This window comes from Crocuta crocuta, unplaced genomic scaffold (genome assembly GCF_008692635.1).
Source record: "Crocuta crocuta isolate KB4526 unplaced genomic scaffold, BGI_CrCroc_1.0 scaffold105, whole genome shotgun sequence".
NCBI classification, from domain to species: Eukaryota; Metazoa; Chordata; class Mammalia; order Carnivora; family Hyaenidae; genus Crocuta; species Crocuta crocuta.
In genome coordinates, this window is record NW_027530499.1 from 448846 (window position 1) to 467399 (window position 18554).

The window sequence follows — 18554 nt, forward strand, 5'->3', positions numbered from 1 at the left end:
TGGAGAACTGTCCTCAGTTCTGGAGAAAGGCTTTAAATCATGCATTTTAACGTAGTGAATGCATTTTTTAATACTATTCAAGAGAGATTTTATATGTACTCTGACCCTATGAAATAACGTTACTTCTTAAAGGATTAGGTGGCTAACTTGAATTTGGACAAAATTTGCTTCTGGAAAAGAACTCACAAGTAGTACAAATAAGATTCTGTGATGACATTACAAGTGATCAACGGAAAGAGGGATATTAAAATACCTGTTTCTGCCTTTTTTTACTTTTCTGATGTTATAATGCATCTGATTCTTTCTTCATTCAAACTCACCAGTAATGTCAGCTACTAATTACAAGCTACCCACATTAAAAAAAAATTTTTTTTAAATTTATTTTGACAGAGAGACAGCGAGCATGAGCTGGGAAGGCGCAGAGAGAAAAGGAGACACAGAATCTGAAGCAGGCTCCAGGCTCTGAGCTGTCAGCACAGAGGCCAATGCGGGGCTCGAACTCACAAACTGTGGGATCATGACCTGGGCCAAAGTTGGATGCTTAACGGACTGAGCCACCCAGGTGCCCCTTGCTGCTCACATATTTAACTGAGATTATTTTTTAATGTTCCTAAAGGTAAGGTTTAAGATACAAATTAGAAAATCTGTAATAAAGTATTTGAACATATCTAAATTAAAAGTTAATATTCTGTTAAGTACTGGCTGTGAGAAAAATTGGGGGGCTTAAGGGTATAAAGTAAAATAAAAACAGCCACAAATTTAACATCCACTGTGGGCTCAAGCTGCCACCCACTTCACTGTGGGGCTCGGTTCAGAACGGGAAGTTAGTGATAATGTGTAGCGTGGGCTCTCTATTTACTTCTTTTTTTTTCTCTCTCAGACATTTTGATACCCAAGAGATGATGCTTTAAGGACATAATGTGAAAGGAAGAAAGAAACTGACGGCTTCAGCCAGACTTTTTCTTGCTTTCTTCTCTACCACTTTAACAATAGGACAAAACCTGCTACAAAGTAGTACCTTATGTACTTAATCACAGTTGCAGGAAAAAAGGGCACTTAGCAAACTATTTCTTTTCCCTTTGTAGTAGTAATGAATTTGTTTGTTCGAAGTACCTTGTAACCATACTGACAAAGAATATATAAATGTGGGAGGGGGGACATTGGGGAGACAGTATCCGTAAGATCATCTTCTATTTATTGCTACCCTAATTACCAAAAAGGTGAAGTAAGGCTAAATCAAAGAATGAAGAAAGCATCTCCCTAAAGCAATCACACTTACTGTCAGGTTCTGCCAAGCACGGTGTATACCTTCCTCTGGGCTTCCGGGAACCCGTGGAAAGGCAGATTGCTCGTGTCCTTCGGGAACCAGATCGAGACTGTGGCTGAGGAAGTGGAATGTTTGGGTCTGGGGCAGTATGAAAAATCTACATACAAAAAAAAATGGATAGAGGTCAGTAAAAGGGGGGAATTGCCATTTTCATGATAAAATTATATTTTAGAATTATTAAATAATCTCAGAACCATTTGCTACTTAATCAGCTTCGTGGTAAGAGATGCTTGATACAAAAAATATCCTACAGCAATTATACTTTTCTTTTCCACTGACACTGTATAATGTTCCTTCTCTGGGTTTTCTTTTTTATCCTCCCCAATTTCCCAACAATGAATTTCAGAAGATTTTCCGATAATTTTAAAGAAACCTTTCAAATATGAACAAATGTCTGTGTCAAGACACCTTGACTCTTTACTGTGACATTTTAGTTCTCACTTCATGCTGAACATACCCTGAAGGGAAAAGGCTCATTCTGTATCACTTCCCCAACTAAGCAATTCCTTGCTTCTCAGGTGAAGGTGCTGTCATGCCGTTGGCTCTGAGCTGTCATGGAAAGTGGCAAGCTGCAGGTAGAGGTCTGTGCTAGGCTACAGAATTCCCTCATGTGGTCTTGGGTTGTAAGTGCTTATTAGCTTAGATAAATGAAGGATATTCTTCTACAGGCACCAGGAAGGGACTCAAGGAAGGGAGGGGCATAGTCTTTCTCCCCCAAACACTAGACCAGGCATAAATGGATCACAAAGGTTTTGACTTTTAATGGCTGGAAATGCTTAATAAGCCAATCAGTTTGACTTTCCCAATTTCCATTTTTACAGTTATTCTAAGATCTCAATCTTGTTAAAGAAACCATGTTTTTGAATATAGAGAGGACTTCAAGACTCTTCCTGGAATTCTTTTGGTTTATTGAGAATATCACTGCTGTTGTTAAGTCTAATTTCAGAGATAAAAAGGTTATAAATAGACATAAGTACCAAGTGAGTCTAACAAATTCTCTTAATATTAGTGAAAAATTCACTACATAATTACTAAAGAAGAAAATCTTGAAAAGTAAATGATGTAAAAGGAAAGGAAATCATTTACCTGAAGGATTTTGAAAAGCACTTAAAAGCTGAACAAGAAAAAAAGAAATTAAAGTCCTCATGAAGAAGCAATTTATATAAAATGTACAAGACTCATCCTTTATGAGAATTGGAGATTACAATGAACTCTTATATAATACAAACATAAAATTCTTTCCTAAAAGCAAAATAGAAGATTTGATACTTCCACATGAAAATTCACTTACCTTTTCATAGTGCTCTATCAGAATTTCAACCACAATATTCTGAAATTTAATATTCATCATGGCAGCCACAGTTTCTTCTTGTGCTCTCATAAGAGTTGGGCCAAATATGACACCAAGGTTTGAGACCGTCATTAGATTCTGTTGGCTGTGTAGCGATACTCTGCAAATAACAGAAACAAAGATAACATAAGTTAAAAGTTTAATAATTATGAAATGTTATCAAATTCATCAAATTTGTGGCATAAATAGAATGTAAACTATGACATTATAGGTTAATTTTCCCAAATTGTCAGATTCAGCCATTCCCAATTGGCATGAGTGGGTATAGCCTAAAAAGACATAAAAAAGTTAACATTAGCTAAGTAAAATTAATTACAAAAGTTAATTAAAAAATAAATCTTGGGACACTTGGGTGGCTCAGTCATTTAAGTGTCTGACATTGGCTCAGGTCATGATCTCACCGTTTGTGAGTTCAAGCCCCGCGTCAGGCTCTGTGCTGACAGCGTGGAGCGTGGAGCCTGGAGCCTAGAGCCTGGAGCCAGCTTCAGATTCTGTGTCTCCCTCTCTCTCTCTGCCCCTTCCCCACTCGTCCACTCGTTCTCTCATTCTCTCTCCCCCCCCTCTCTCTCACTCAAAAAATAAACATTAAAGGAATAAATCTTGATACCCTAAATACAGTACAATTACCTTACAGAGATTATTAGCTGTTAGGTATTCTCTAGGGTACTATACTTCTTTCAGAACAGATGCTTAAAATTAGGTTGGTTGGAATTATAATCAGATATACTAAACCTATTATTGAGTACCTAGTGCCAGGCATTTTCATAGACATTATTGCATTTAATCTTCCCAGGAAGTCAGTTTTTCCTATTGTACAGGTTAAGAAGCTCCTAAAGTAGAAATGATGTACTCAAGGTCACAGCAAATTAGGGACAAAGATTTAAGTTCCTGAATACAAGTCAGCGGTTTTAAGTTCCCTACATAAGACAAATGGCCAATGCATGTTTCTATCTTTCCTTTTTTTCTTTCCTTATTTCCCTTCTTATTTCCTTCCATTCATCCACTCATCCACCCACCCATTCATTCAAAACTTCCTTCAATGCCTCCCTAGTGCTGGGCACTGTGGCTGGCAAACAGTAAGAGAAGGAGATGTGGTAACATCAATGCTGGCTTGAAAATGGAAATGAAAGAAAAAGCCTCTGGTATTACTGACTTTAGCAAAGTAATCCCAGTAACTATCAAAGACGACTTTGACTAATTCATTTTGGAACTGGACATATTCCTAAGAGAAAACCTCATTCATTAGACCAATCTTCTAGGTTACCCACTGGCTTTTCTATATTACTTCCAGGCATGTTGTTAAAATATGAAATTCTAGAGAGGAATACTGAACACAAGATCATGTTTATACCTGACTAAGTGTGCATCACTAACTACATTTCATAAGCAAAAGTAAAATTTTATGGGGAATCCAGGATTTTGAATACCTATGCAAATCCTAGTACAGGACCAGAAGAGCTAGCTGACTGTCTCACAGACTGAATTTTTCCCTTGTAGCTGACAGAGCACCAGTTAAGAAGCTCTTGGTTAGAATAAGAAGAAGTTTCATTCCATATTTCCTTTCTATATAGCCAAATATTATATATTAACTGTTTGGTATGTATTAGAGAATCTACTAAGAAAGTAGTATGTAAAAGTACGGAGTCTGCCTGTGTTTAAAGCTTGGATCCATCCAACTTTGAAGTTGGGTGCAATCAGCCAAGTTATTTAATATCCTTAGGCTTAAGTTTCCTCATCTATAAAGAATAACAATCCCTATAGGGCTGATAAAATTAAATAATGAGTTATAGAAAATATGATCTCAACTAATAGTCTTCCTTGTAATTAAATTGGCTTTGGGCACTCTTGCTAAAATGTAAGAGTTTGTGGTGCCTTGTAGTGTGAATAAACTGAAATATGATTAATATTAAACTCATGGGGAATGAATTTGGAATTCCTAAAAAATGGCTTTGAAAAGGTGAGCTTATGATTGTGTTGCTCAGGAGATGGAATATTTTGATAAGCAATTTTCTCTTCACTGATTTTTCCTTCTGCTGAGCTAACTCAATCAATATAGACACTTATCACCTTACATTTCAGCTATTTCTGCACCTCATTTCCTTAACTTATTGTAAGGAACAGACACCCAATTGCCTTTTTAAAAATTCAAGGTTAGAGGGGTGCCTGGGTGGCTTAGTTGGGTTAAGTGTCTGACTTTGTCTCAGGTCATGATCTCATGGTTTGTGAGTTTGAGCCCCACTCGAGTTCTGTGCTGACAGCTCAGACCCTGGAGCCTGCTTCAGATTATGTGTCTCCCTCTCTCTCTCTGCCCCTGCCCCACTCACACTCTATGTTTCTCTCAAAAATAAACATTAAAAATGTTTTTAAATATTCAAAGTTAGAGTCAAAGAAGAAAGTACAGATGGCCTTTGTTTTAAAGACAAAAAAAAAAAAAGGAGTCTCAGAAATGAAGTAATGGTTTATACCATGTCTCAGAGCTAATTAATCGAGATTTGAAATCAATCTTTTAGTCACTGGTCCTTTAGACCAGTAATCAATCCAGATGACTGGTCTTAAATTCTCTTCTTCAGATATATTAATGTTGCTAGGGACCAAGAGTGTTATTATTCTTTTGTAGTTTACTTAAGTAAGTCACTGGTGATGTGGATACACATTCCAACAATACTGCTTAGTCAATGAAGACTGACCTTTTTACAGGCTCAGGAAAAAAGCCAGGAATGGGGGGCGGGGAAAGATGGGCAAAAGAATTTTAAGCACTCTTCTATGGCCAGATAGTATCCTCTGCTTTTCTCTGTACTATTGCCATCACATTCACAAAGAGGGAGGAATCTGAGTTCATTTAACATTCTGGATAAAAACAAAAAACATCTTATGTGACACTCATGTAGCTTTTAAAGGCACATTTAAATGTGTGCTTTCTTAAGAAGTGGTTAAGTGTCCTACTTCAGTCCAGGTCGTGATCTCGCAGTTTGTGAGTTCAAGCCCCATGTTGGGGTCTGTGATGACTGCTCAGAGCCTGGAGCCTGCTTCAGATTCTGTGTTTCCCTCTCTCTCTCTCTGCTAGTGCTCTGTCTCTCTCTCTTTCAAAAATAAATAAACATTAAAAAATATATGTATATAAAGAGCATGGTTTAAAAGACTTTATTAGAGGGGTGCCTGGATGGATCAGTCAATTAAGTGACCAACTCTTGATTTTGACTCAGGTCATAATCTCATGGTTCCTGTGTTGGAGCCCTGTGCTCTGCACTGACAGTGCAGAGCCTGCTTGGGATTCTCTCTCCCTCTCTCTCTGCCCTTCCCCTGCTCGTGTTTTGTTTCTCTCTCTTTCTCTCAAAATAAATAAATAACCTCAAAAAAAGGCTATGCTAGAAAATTAGCTTGAATACAGCAAGAGAATACTCCATACATACAGCATAGTTAAATTTCATGAAGAGGTCACACAATTCAAAACATCAATCAAGGGGCGCCTGGGTGGCTTAGTCAGTTAGGCGTCCGACTTTCGCTCAGGTCATGATCTCACGGTTCATGGGTTCAAGCCCCGCGTCGGGCTCTGTGCTGACTGCCAGCTCAGAGCCTGGAGCCTGTTTCAGTCTGTGACTCCCTCTCTCTCTGACCCTCCCCTGCTCACGCTGTCTCTCTCTCTCTCTCCTAGAAATAAATAAAGCATTTAAAAAAAACATCAATCAAAACTAAATCTGACCAAGAATCCTTGTTCATTAACTAAAAGAGGTATTGCCATGGCAACAGTTTATAATGAACTTGAAAAGATGTAGTTTCTAGTGGATCTCCTTGTTTCAAGAGGGAAGGAGGGCAATTCGTATTATCTCATCTGTAGATTAAGATGCGGTTTATTGATGTGCTATGTATTTCAAATGTGCCTGGCTCAAATTAGCATAAACTGGGTTACAACTTGTAGTAAGCAAGGAAGGAGTAATTATTTCATTGTGAATAACAGTACTTACTAAGATGGAAAATATCCTGATTTGTAAATGAGGCTGTAAGGAAATTCTTAATTTTAAAATCTGAATTTGAACTTCTGTTTACAGCAGCATGGCAACTGTGTGTGTGTGTGTGTGTGTGTGTGTGTGTGTGTGTGTGTGTGTGAGAGAGAGAGAGAGAGAGAGAGAGAGAGAACCTTTAGAAAGATTTATGAGGCCACAGCACCCAGATATTTGATCAAACATAATTCTAGTCATTCTGTGAAGGTATTTTTTTTTTGTAAAAGGTTAACATTTAAATCAGTAGACTTAGAGTAAAGCAGATTACCCTCCATAATGTGAGTGGGCCTCATCCAATCAGTTTAAAGTCTTAAAAAAGACTGAGGTCTTCTGAGGAAGAGCGAATTCTGCTTCCAGACTGCCCTGGATTAGAGCTGTAATGTCAACTTTTTCCTGGGTCTGCAGACTACCAGCTGCCCTGCAGAGTTTAGACTTAACAACCTTTACAATAATGCAGCTCAATTCCTTATAATCAATCTATCTCTCATACACTTCATATATATACACATACGCACACGTACATACATACACCATACATGCACGCGCACACACACACACACGTGTTCATATAACTACATATTGACATACATCCAATAGGTTCTGTTGCTCTGGAGAAACTTGACTAATACAGTATCTGTTCATAGAGATTTAAAAATATATAGATGAACTAACAGCAGAGTCAGAAAAATCTTCAGAGACCAAGTGATGCTATGAATTCAGAAAAAGAAGCTAACATTAGAGTGGCACTTTGACCTGGCAGAACCTGCTGACATTAGTAGTACAGAGAACTGATCTTCAAACTTAAGCCTTCAAATTCCTTCATATATTTTAAGTTGACATGTAAGGTTTTCATCATTAATTTAACAGTTGCAAAGGATATTAATCATTTACATAGTATAAACATACACAGGTACACACACACACGTATATCTTAAAAATAAACTGCCACATCATTTAAAAAAAAAATTCAATGGACTCTAATTATAATAACACTGTTATAGCACCATCATACACTTCAGAAAGATATGAACAAGACCTAACTTTATCAGTTGAACAAGTAGTTAAGTGAACAATATAAATCAGATAATTACTTGACAAGGTGCTTTATTAAGATGTCCAGCATCTCTCTGTTTTTTTCTGGCAATTTGTGCACCAATGCATGCACAGCCTCCACCCGGTAGTTTTGGTCATCAGATTCTATAACATAAAGGTTGCAAATGATCAAGTTTTAATTGCATTCAAATGTGTATATAAGCATTAGTAACTGAAACATTATGGACACTCCCACCCTCCTGCTTTATAAATATTGCTTTATGCAGTACATCACTATCATACTCTAAGGCTTAGAGACGTTGGGTAACTTCACCATGGTCATGAAGTCAATTAAGTAAAGAAGTCAAACTAACCCAGTTCCATCTAATTCAGATCTGTGCTCGTAGCCAGTGAACTTCTATACAACCACAACTCATTGTCTGCTTTGGCTTTGCTACACAAGGACAGATTCAAAACTTTAGCAATGTGAGTGATCACAGCAACTGGTACAGACTGCCTCATGTTCTAGGCAATATAATATACTTTATCACACAGAAACCTCCTACTGACTCCATCAGACTGAAGGAAGAAGGCATTCGTTTCCAAATTTTATAGATTTAAAGACAACAGGGAATTACTTTTCTGAAGTGTCAGTATTAGGCAAACAGAGGCCTAACAGATTCTAAGCCCATGCTGACAATGGTCAATCTGAAAAGGAAACAACAGCAACAAACATCTAAAGCAAGTCTAGTCTGCCAGGCAAAAGCCAACATGTTGACAGTCTGCTAGAGAAATGTCTGACACTTCAGAATGAAGATTCTATTAACATGCTCTTACTACAATAAATTCTAGGGTGACTACCCAACCTGCCAAGCCCTTTCTCTGAAAAGTGCCGAACATGAGGTGGGAAAAGAGCTGGCTCATGCTGGGCCAAACACAAGGTCTCCCAGGGGTTGGAATGGAGACATCAAAACTCTGATCTGTCTGCTGGATATGTGAAAAGGCATATAGTGTAAAACCATGGATGACATGACTAAATGTGTTCCGAAGCCAAGAAAAATCTACCTGGAAAGGGAGATAAGAACAAGGCAGATATACAGTAAAGAACAGGGAAGAGATGCTCCTAAAAGTGTGGGGAGAAAAATGTAAACTCTCAATTTTGTAGTTCCTAGTTGCAGGCCTATGGAAGGCCTGATCCATACTCTTCCAGGGAATTCTGTGAGATACCTTTTAATTTCTGAACAACTTCCCTTTTTAACAGAGCTAAATTTCCAAATAATACTTAACTGTACTACCTTATTATCTAGTACATGGGATTATCCTTGAACCAGACAAAAGATGAATTCTTATACATAAGAACATATTTTAATTATCATAATAGTGAATAATGTGATTATTAAGCCATGGAAGTGGGAAAAAACTCTTATGACTAAATATTTCTATTAAAACAACCAGGATCATTTAGCGCTTAGCTAAGTGGCTCAAATGCCATTTGTTAAAACACAAAATTTCTGTAAGAAAGTTCTAGGTTAAGAGTAAAAAAAATTGGCTTATAAGCACTGATTTTGCCATCAATTTACTAGTATCCTTGGAAAAAGTCACTTGCCGACTCTGTGATGTAGTCAATAAAATGAGAGGTGAGATTATATATTTTCTAAGGTCTTGTTCATCAAATATGGATAGATTCTGATGAACAGAATATGGAGTGGAGAGCTTTCAGGAGAAAGCTAAGTGGTTATAGGTGTTTGTTTATGAGATCATGTGGTCAGTCATGTATGCTGGATTGAAAACCAAGGTCACTCAACGTTATCTGACACTTTTCAGCAGACAACATTTCCTGTGACATTACAATGTATGGTAATAAATTAATGCTTTCTTTCTTGGACTGTGAAAACTACCTGGTACAGTCACACCTCATACATCTGAACAATGAAATGCTAATTCCTAGTAGTTACAAACTGTTGTAATGGGCTCAAATGGCAACCCAGCACTTTCATTGCAATGTTTTAAAAGTAAGTATTTCTACTTTTTCAGGTTACATGTTTTTTACCGAGCTCTTCCTTCCACAATTTCTGAATTAAGCCTATCTATACATACCCTATTATAGCAATAATAGATCTAAATAAGTGACATAGATATGTGATAATAGGGGGGAAAAGGATTGATGGAAGTGCCTATTACCTGCCAAAAATACCTGACTTTGCTCTCCAGATTTAGGAATATAGCATGTGAGTATGAGTAGGTGGCATAACTAACTGTATATTCATAGTCTTGTCTATTTAACAATAAAGTTGCTCTTGTAAGAAACTGACATTTATCAATTGAGTAAAATGCATTTAAAATAATTTCTCTTAGCACTCCAGTCACCCCAATGAAGTCTTATTAAATGACAAAACCTTTTAATTCATTCTGCAATATTTTTAAATCAAGGAAAGTGTATTCTTAATTCCTTTTATCTATTTCTCTCATCCCCTCCCACCTCTCTTCTGACAACTACCAGTTTGTTCTCTGTATTTAAGAGTTTGTTTTTCTTTTTGTCTTTTTCTTTGTCTAGTTTCTTAAATTCCACATATGAGTAAAATCATAGGGTATTGGTCTTTTTCTTTCTGATTTATTTCACTTAGCATTATGCCCTCTAGGTCCAACCATGTTGTTGCAAAGGTCAAGATTTCATCCTTTCTTATGCTTTAGTAATATTCTATTGTGTATATATACCACATTTTCTTTATCCACTCATATATTGATGGACACTTCTGTTGTTGCTATGTTTTGGCTATTGTAAATAATTCTGCAATAAACATAGGGAAGCATGTATCTTTTTGAATTGGTATTTTCATTTTCTTTCGGTAAATACTAGCAGAATTACTGGATCCCCTGGTAATTCTATTTTTAATATTTTGAGGAACTTTCATATTGTTTTCTAGAGTGGCTGCACCAGTTTGCATTCCCAAACAGTGCAAGACGGTTTCCTTTTTTCCCCCCACATCCTCATCAACACTTGTTTCTTGTGTTATTAATTTCATCCATTCTGACTGGCGTGAGGTGATATCTCACTGAAGTTTTGATTTGCATTTGCCTGATGATGAGTGATGTTAAGCATCTTTTCATATGTCTATTGGCCATCTGTATGTCTGCTTGGAAAATATGTCTCTTCAGGTCCTCCCCTTTTTTAATCAAATGGGTTTTTTAGTGTTGAGTGTAAGTGCTTTACATATTTTGGATATTAACCCCTTATTGGATATATCATTTGCAAATATTTTCTTCCATTTAGTAGGTTGCCATTTTGTTTCGTTGATGGTTTCCTTCACTGTGCAAAACCTTTTTATTTTAGTGTAGTCCCAATTGTTTTTTGATTTCCTTGCCAGAAGAGACATATCTAGATAAATGCTTCTCTAGGCAATGTCAAAGAAGCTACTGTCTATGTTTTCTTCCGGTTTTATGGTTTCAAGTCTCACATTTAGGTCTTTAATCCATCATTCTGCCATTTCTTATTTGCTTACAAACCATACTATCAGCTATTAAGCTATTAAGACTGACGGTTTCTTAAGCAAGATGTAGGAAAATCTTAACTAGCTGGTTTAAATTTACACCTCTAGGGGCGCCTGGGTGGCTTAGTCGGTTAAGCGTCCGACTTTCGCTTAGGTCATGATCTCACGGTTTGTGGGTTCGAGCCCCGCGTCGGGCTCTGTGCTGACTGCCAGCCCAGAGCCTGGAGCCTGTTTCAAAGTCTGTGACTCCCTCTCTCTCTGACCCTCCCTTGCTCATGCTGTCTCTTTCTCTCTCTCCTAGAAATAAATAATTAAAAAAAAAAAAAAATTTACACCTCTAAGTGATACAGCATAAAACTATATCAATTATAATGCATTCAGTGGAGGTGTACTTACTAACTGCAACAATAAAATCTTTGTGTAACTTGTAAGTCATCAGTGGTTCTGCAAGGCACCTGCAATGGAGGAAGAAGAGGGCATTAGAATGACAATTTTATTTTCCCTGCACTTCTCATGCTTCTTTAAGAATTGGGTGATTAGGGAGTATGATAAAGTCCTACTAGGGTGGATCCAGGCAATCCCAAAATGCAGACCTCGAAGCTACCAAGGCCCTTTAGCAGCATTTCCCGGCACAACTGTGCTAAAAGGACAGACTAGAAAATGATTTTGTTCACTTTATAAGAACTATTCAATCACAACAGCAAAACCTCTCTAATATATGGGGACTATACTTAAATAAAAAACAAAAACCAAACAAAAAACAACTTTTACTTTCAACTTATTTTTGAAAAATACATGAAAACACTACATTCAAATTTAATATGAAGCAAACTAGTATTTAGTGTTTATAAAATATTGCAGCTTCTTAAGTTTATTAGTTGAAAAACCAAGTACAAGTTCCAAAACACTAAACATAAGCATTACCACCTTATGCTATTTCACCTGAAGTGAAAGAAGGGCTCTAAGTAGTGAAGCTCGTGCACAGGTGTTCTGTAGAGTCACATGGCAATGCCCAAGGAGGTAAAAGAGACAGTGTATGGGGAGTACAAGCTAAACACTCCTTACCTGAGGTAGTTTTTCAGCCCACTTGTTATTGTCTTATTATCCCACAATTCAATATCAATGTCAATATCAGGAGGGGATTTTGGAGCTGTAAAGAATAAAAATAAGATGTTTAATCTGTGCAATTCTAATGTCACTTGCACCATTAAGAAGATGGACACAAACATAAGTAGGGCAAAGAGAGAGACGTTTATTTCTCAGGATGCAACGGAGCTAACTTTAGGACTGTTGTTTGTGTGAATTGGTACAAATTTCACTCTGACACTTTATAAGCCTCAAAGGTTTCTTGTAGAATAATAGTTTTCCAAATAAAATGGTTATTAATTGCTAACCACTGAGCATTTACCATGCACCAGGCATGCTTCCAAGTACTTTTTATGGATTAACATAGCCAATCCTCACACTTCTCAATGAAGCAGGCACTATTATTATCATCCTCATTTTATGAATGAGAAGGTTGAGGCACAGAGAAGTTAAACAAATTACCCAAGGTTACAAAGCTTTTAAGTGGTCAATCAGGATTCCAAGCTAGGCAATCTGAATCCAGCATCCATAAATCTCACTGTACGTCTAGTTAACCAAAAGACACTTGAGAGAAAGTCCAACATGAAAAGGCTCTCTCTCAAATTCTGATTGTTCATCTATTATAAACGGAACATTAAAAACTGAATGCAAATACTAATTTTAAATATTTCTTGAAAATATTCAAGGGACAGTAAGAGTATATATCTCAAAGAAACCTATGGTATGGATTATCTAGAATACAAAAATTAAGTAACTAACTTCATTCAAAACTTACAAAATGTTGTGTTCATGAGTTTCTGAACTTTGGAGTTCACTCCTCCTATTCGGTAGAGGCCTAAAATAGTGATACCTAATGAGAAGGAAAGACCACAAGAGAATGTCTTGAGACACAGCATCACAAGTACAGAATGTTAAAAACATCAGGTATATATACCTATGCAGAATTTGAAAGCTACTTGTCTAATTTTGCAGTCTAACTTGAGTAAATCTACCCTGGAAACACCCATCAGACATATATTTCTCAGAGCAGACACTAAACAGTGATTTGAAAGTCTTTCGAAGATCTTCAAAGTAGCAAAGTACCCTGCTCATTCATTGCTATCTGAATACAAAAACAAAAACAAAACAAACAAAAAAACCCAACCAACATCAAAGATGGGAAAGAATGATTAGAATTTCTAATCTTCTTATTTCTTCAGTCATGTAGTCCTATATGTTGAAGAACTGGAAGTCATTTAAAGCTTCCTTCTTTTTGAAGGTAAGGAAATAGATTTAGAGAATTTAAGAAACATAGTTAATTTTTCAAAATTTCTAAGTGGCAGCACCAAAATTTGAGTCTAAGTTCACAGAATTTCAAAGGCTATGAGTTTTGCTTTAGACAAGTTTCCTGGAAATGGAAGAGTGTAACAGGTAACTAGAATGGGCTTCTAGGTCATAACTAGAGAGGGGAAAGGCGCTAGAATTGTGACCATGAGTGAAATCACTGAGGGAAATAACATAAGGAAAGAGGAAGACCAATTCCTTAGGAATCTTTACCCTCTCTAAAGCTTGAAAAAAATTGAAGAGGTGCTTAGAGTAATAAATAACACAAAGTCTATCAAATAGAAATAAAGCAAGCCTTTATTAGGAAAAATCATTAAAAAGAAATACAGTATGATTTTTTGGAAAGTTCAGACTATAGCTATTTGTGTATTTAGATACTTTTATACATTTATATGGTTCTTAAAATTAATCTCATGTTAATGATAAATGATATCCTCATTTTTTGAGAGATTCTTTTTTAGAATGAACAGTAATGCTGTACCTGTCAGACAATACTTACCTCTTGTTTCTACAGCTTGAATGCATTTTCTCACAAAATTGAACCCTGCTTCATTTAAATACACTGAAAATAAAATAAAATCACAGTAAGGGTTTATACCCAGCTTATATTACTCCTTAGTTGGCTCTCTTGCTTTATGAATTAATGGCATAGTTTTAGTTGAGTCTGAATTTTTATTTCGGGGTAGGATTCACATTCACCAAAGTTATTATTACATCAACTTGCTTCTTTAGAATACACAGATCTTTCAAAGAAAGTAAATATGTTTCAGTGATCCCATCCATTTTTCCTAAAATTAGCATTAACCTTCACTACATATTTTTCCAGATGACAGAAGCAAATGTATTAAGAAAAAAAAAAAACCCTTTATTGTTTGTTACTAATTATATTACAAAGCTATTCACATATTCTTTTCTATGGGATTCTCAAAACAAACATTATAAGCTAGAGAGAAAGCCTTTTAATCTTAAGATGGTTCACAACATTGCTGAGAACTTCAGTTTCCTTGCTCCAAGCTTGAGAACCGGGATTCTAACATAGATTTCTTAAATCCAAGACCAATATTCTTTCTACTACATATTTTATCATTTCAAAATACTCTCCTAAAGATCCTACATTATGAAATAGCTATTTTCATTACTTTTGCTGGATCGTAAATCTGTTATAATTTTCTTAAGATTTTGAGGCCAGACCAAATTAGATTACTTGTTTTTTTTTTTAAAAAAAAGGATTTAATTTAAGAATATCAAATAACACCCTGAGGAAAAATTCAAATGTTTTGGTACTAAAATGAACATTTTCATCACTTGTGGTGGAGATAGGAAGTTTCTTGATATTCTCCAATAATATATGAAAACAGTTCAAGTCAATAAAAAATTAAAACTGGCTTCCATTTAAAGACGGTGGATTAGAAGGAGGCTGAAAGATGGAGGAGTCGGAGGACCCTAAGTTCGCATTTTCCTGTCCCATGAATACAACTAGGTAACACTGACATCAGCGTAAATAACCCAGAAATAACCTGAAGACTGTAAGAACAAATTCCACATCTAAAGGTAGAGAAGAGTCCACATCAAAGAGTGTAGAAAGGGTGGAGATATGGTGGGAAAGCAAAACGGAAGCGGCCCTGTGTGGTCAGGAGGGAGCCCCAAGCACTGAAGACGGGTGATAAAGAGAATGTCACACCAGGGAGCTCACAAGGGAGAGAGGAATCCTCATAACATTTGGCTTTGAAAGCAAAAAGGACTGATTTTACTGACTTCTTAAAAACAAGAGGGATGTAAAGCCTGGGGAGAAAAAAAAAAAAAAAAGCCAGCTCCGTTCTGAAAAAGCCCTGAGGGCAATAGGAAGATGAGTCTCTGCCCTTAAAGAGACAGCAGGACAAAAAGCCCTTAAGACAGGCTAGAAGCAGCACTTTGAAAAACACCAGGGCATACAGGTGGAAAAGTTATTTACTCCTCTCTGAGGGTATCCAGGGGAAGATTCCTCTAGGAACAAAGGAGCTAGCAGGTGCCATTGCCCTCTTTCAACCCTCAGCACAAACACAGGGCCACCTGCAGAAACTAGCATGCTCTGAAATTCACTACCTAATTTGCTTATACTAAGTCCCACACTCCTGTGCTTTCCCATATCCACCCTTTCCAGTCATGTCTGCCTCAGCCCCAGCACTGTGGGCCCCTCCCTCAGAAATCCAGCACGGACCCTGCCAAACTGCCTATTTCCACCCATGCATTTTGCAAGGCTGCAGCTCTGGCAGCAGCAGCTGTGGACCCTGAGGAAGTCCGAGGAGCACCTTGGTAAGATCGTGCACCCTTCACATGCAGCTTGGGTCCTCAAAGCTGCAGATCTCATCTTAAAAGCATAGCACACCTTGTTAAAACTGCACACCCCATCTCAGCCAGGTACAAAACACTGCCTACAATAGGTAAAAGACAGCCTCTGAAGACAACTGGGCTGAAGGAAAAAGAAACCAGGACAAATAACAGAGCACATTCAACACATATAGAAGACATCACCTCAAGCCCCAAGTGGGGAACAGGGGAACAGCATTTCAGAGCACTATAAGATCTCTTCTTCATAAGGCCACTACATTCAATAGGATATATTAGCTGACTTTCCTGACCAAAAAACAAAAACAAAAAAAACAAAAAAAAAACAACAAAAAACAAACAAAACACTAAACTCAGAGAATTAGGTAAAATGAAGAGAGAGAAGAGTATATCCCAGATGAAAAAAATAAGACAAAGGACAGTAAGAGACCTAAGACAAATGGATACAAGTAATATGCCTGATGAGAGAATTTAAACAATATTCATAAAGATACTCACTGCACTTGAGAAAAGAGTAGAGAATTATCAGTGAGACCCTTAACAAAGATAAGAAAGAACCAATTAGAGATGAAGAAAACAAAATAATTGAAAATTAAAAATACACTAGATGAAATAAAAACAGGCCAAAGAAGCAGAGGAACGAATGAGCAACCTGAAAGAAAAAAAAAAAAAAAAGGAGAGAATATATATTCCTTATGCAAAGGAGAAATATATTCAGATTCAGGAGGCAAAGAGATCCTCCCCCAAAAAATCAACCCAAGGAGATCATCATAGATGTATAGTAATAAAGAGGGCAAATACTAATGATAAAGAACCTCAAAAGCAGCAAGAGAGGGGCACCTAGGTGGCTCAGTCAGTGGAACATGCAACTTTAGATTTTAGGATTGTAAGTGAGCCCCACATTGGGTATAGAGATTACCTAAAAATAAAATCTTAAATACAACATTTTTTAAAAAGCAGCAAGAGAAAAGAAGGTAGTTACACACAGGGGAAATCCCATAAGCTATAAGTATATTTTTTCAGTACAAAAGTGATTGGCATGATATATTCAAAGTGCTAAAATGAAAAAATATGCAGCCGAGAATCCTCTAATAAGCATGATTACCATTCAGAATAGAAGAGATAGTTTCAGAGACAAACAAAAGCTAAAGGAGTTCGTGACCACTAAACCAGCCCTACAAAAAATTTAAGAAAACACTCTGAGTGAAAAGGAAAGACCATACGTAAGAGTATGTAAATTAGGAAAACAAAAGCAGTAAAAATAAATGTATCTGTAAAAATCTGTGAAAGGATTCACAAAATAAAAGGGTGGAAAATAGAGACACCATATACCTGAAACACGGAGTGGAGGGTAAGAAAAAAGAATGGGTTCTAACTTAAGTGACCATCAACTAAATATAGTATATGCAGTTGATGATATATACAAACCTACTGGTAACCACAAATCAAAACCCAGCATAAGATTTGGAAAGAATAAAGAGAAAGGAATCCAAGTTTTATCACTAAAGGAAGCCAGCAAACTGTGAAAGACAGCAAAAGAAGAAAGAACCATAGAAAAACTACAAAAAGGACCACAAAAAAAGTAACAAAATGGCAGGAAATACCTTTCTATCAAAAATTACTTTGAAAGTAAAAAGACCTGTCTAAATACTGTCTACAAGAGACTCATTTCAGAACTACAGACACATACAGATTGAAAGAGAAGGGCTGGAGAAACATTTATCATGCAAAAGGATGCCAAAAGAAAGCCAGAGTAGCTATACTTATATCAGACAAATTAAACTTTAAAACAAAGACTGTAACAAGAGACAAATGACACTATATAACAATGAAAGAACAATCAAAGAGAAAAACAATTCTAAATGTTTATGTGCCCACCATGGAAGCACCCAAATACATTAAAAAGTTAACAACACACATGAAGGAATAAATGGATAGAAATACAATAATAGTAAGGGATTTCAATACCCCAGTTATATCAAGGACAGATCATAAAAACAGAAAATCAACAAGAGAGCAGTGGTTTTGAATAACACACTGGAACAGATGGATTTCATAGATATATTCAGAACATTCCATTGTTAAATAGAACAGGGGTTGCCTGAGTGGCTCAATTAGTTAAGGTCCAGCTTCAGCTCAGGTCATGATCACATGGATGAGTTCGAGCCTCGCATCGAACTCTGTGCTGACAGCTCAGAGCTTGGAATCTGCTTCAGTTTCTGTGTGTGTCTCTCTCTGTGCCCCCACCCCCACTCATGCTCTGTCTCCTTCACTCTCAAAAATGAATAAATATTAACAAAGAAATAAATAAAAGAGAATACACATTCTTTTCAAGTGCACATAGAACATACTCCAGAATACATCACATAAATAGGTCACTAAAAAAGCCTCAAGAAATTCAAAGAGATTGAAGTCATACCATGTATCTTTTCTGACCACAATGCTATGAAATTAGAAATCAAGCACAAGAAAAATATGAAAAGAGCATGCCACTAACCAATAAGTCAACCAAGAAATAAAAGAATAAAAAATTACTTGAGGAGAAATGAAAATGAAATCCTGATGGTGAAAATGTTTGGGATGCAGCAAGTGGTCCAAAGATGGAAGAATACAGGAATACAGGC

General features: G+C 36.6%; 1 protein-coding gene across 1 annotated transcript in view; it reads right to left on the reverse strand.

Moving 5' to 3' along the window:
* The window catches only part of ARHGAP42 (Rho GTPase activating protein 42), a 277788-nt gene that overhangs the window by 23309 nt on the left and 235925 nt on the right, over positions 1–18554 (reverse strand). Inside the window, exons 13-19 of the mRNA XM_077766719.1 lie at positions 14105–14167; positions 13058–13132; positions 12262–12346; positions 11593–11651; positions 7768–7873; positions 2619–2778; positions 1280–1424 (exon numbers count right to left, since the gene is read on the reverse strand). Coding sequence (XP_077622845.1) covers positions 1280–1424; positions 2619–2778; positions 7768–7873; positions 11593–11651; positions 12262–12346; positions 13058–13132; positions 14105–14167 — 693 coding nt within the window. The remainder of the gene's footprint in view (positions 1–1279; positions 1425–2618; positions 2779–7767; positions 7874–11592; positions 11652–12261; positions 12347–13057; positions 13133–14104; positions 14168–18554) is intronic.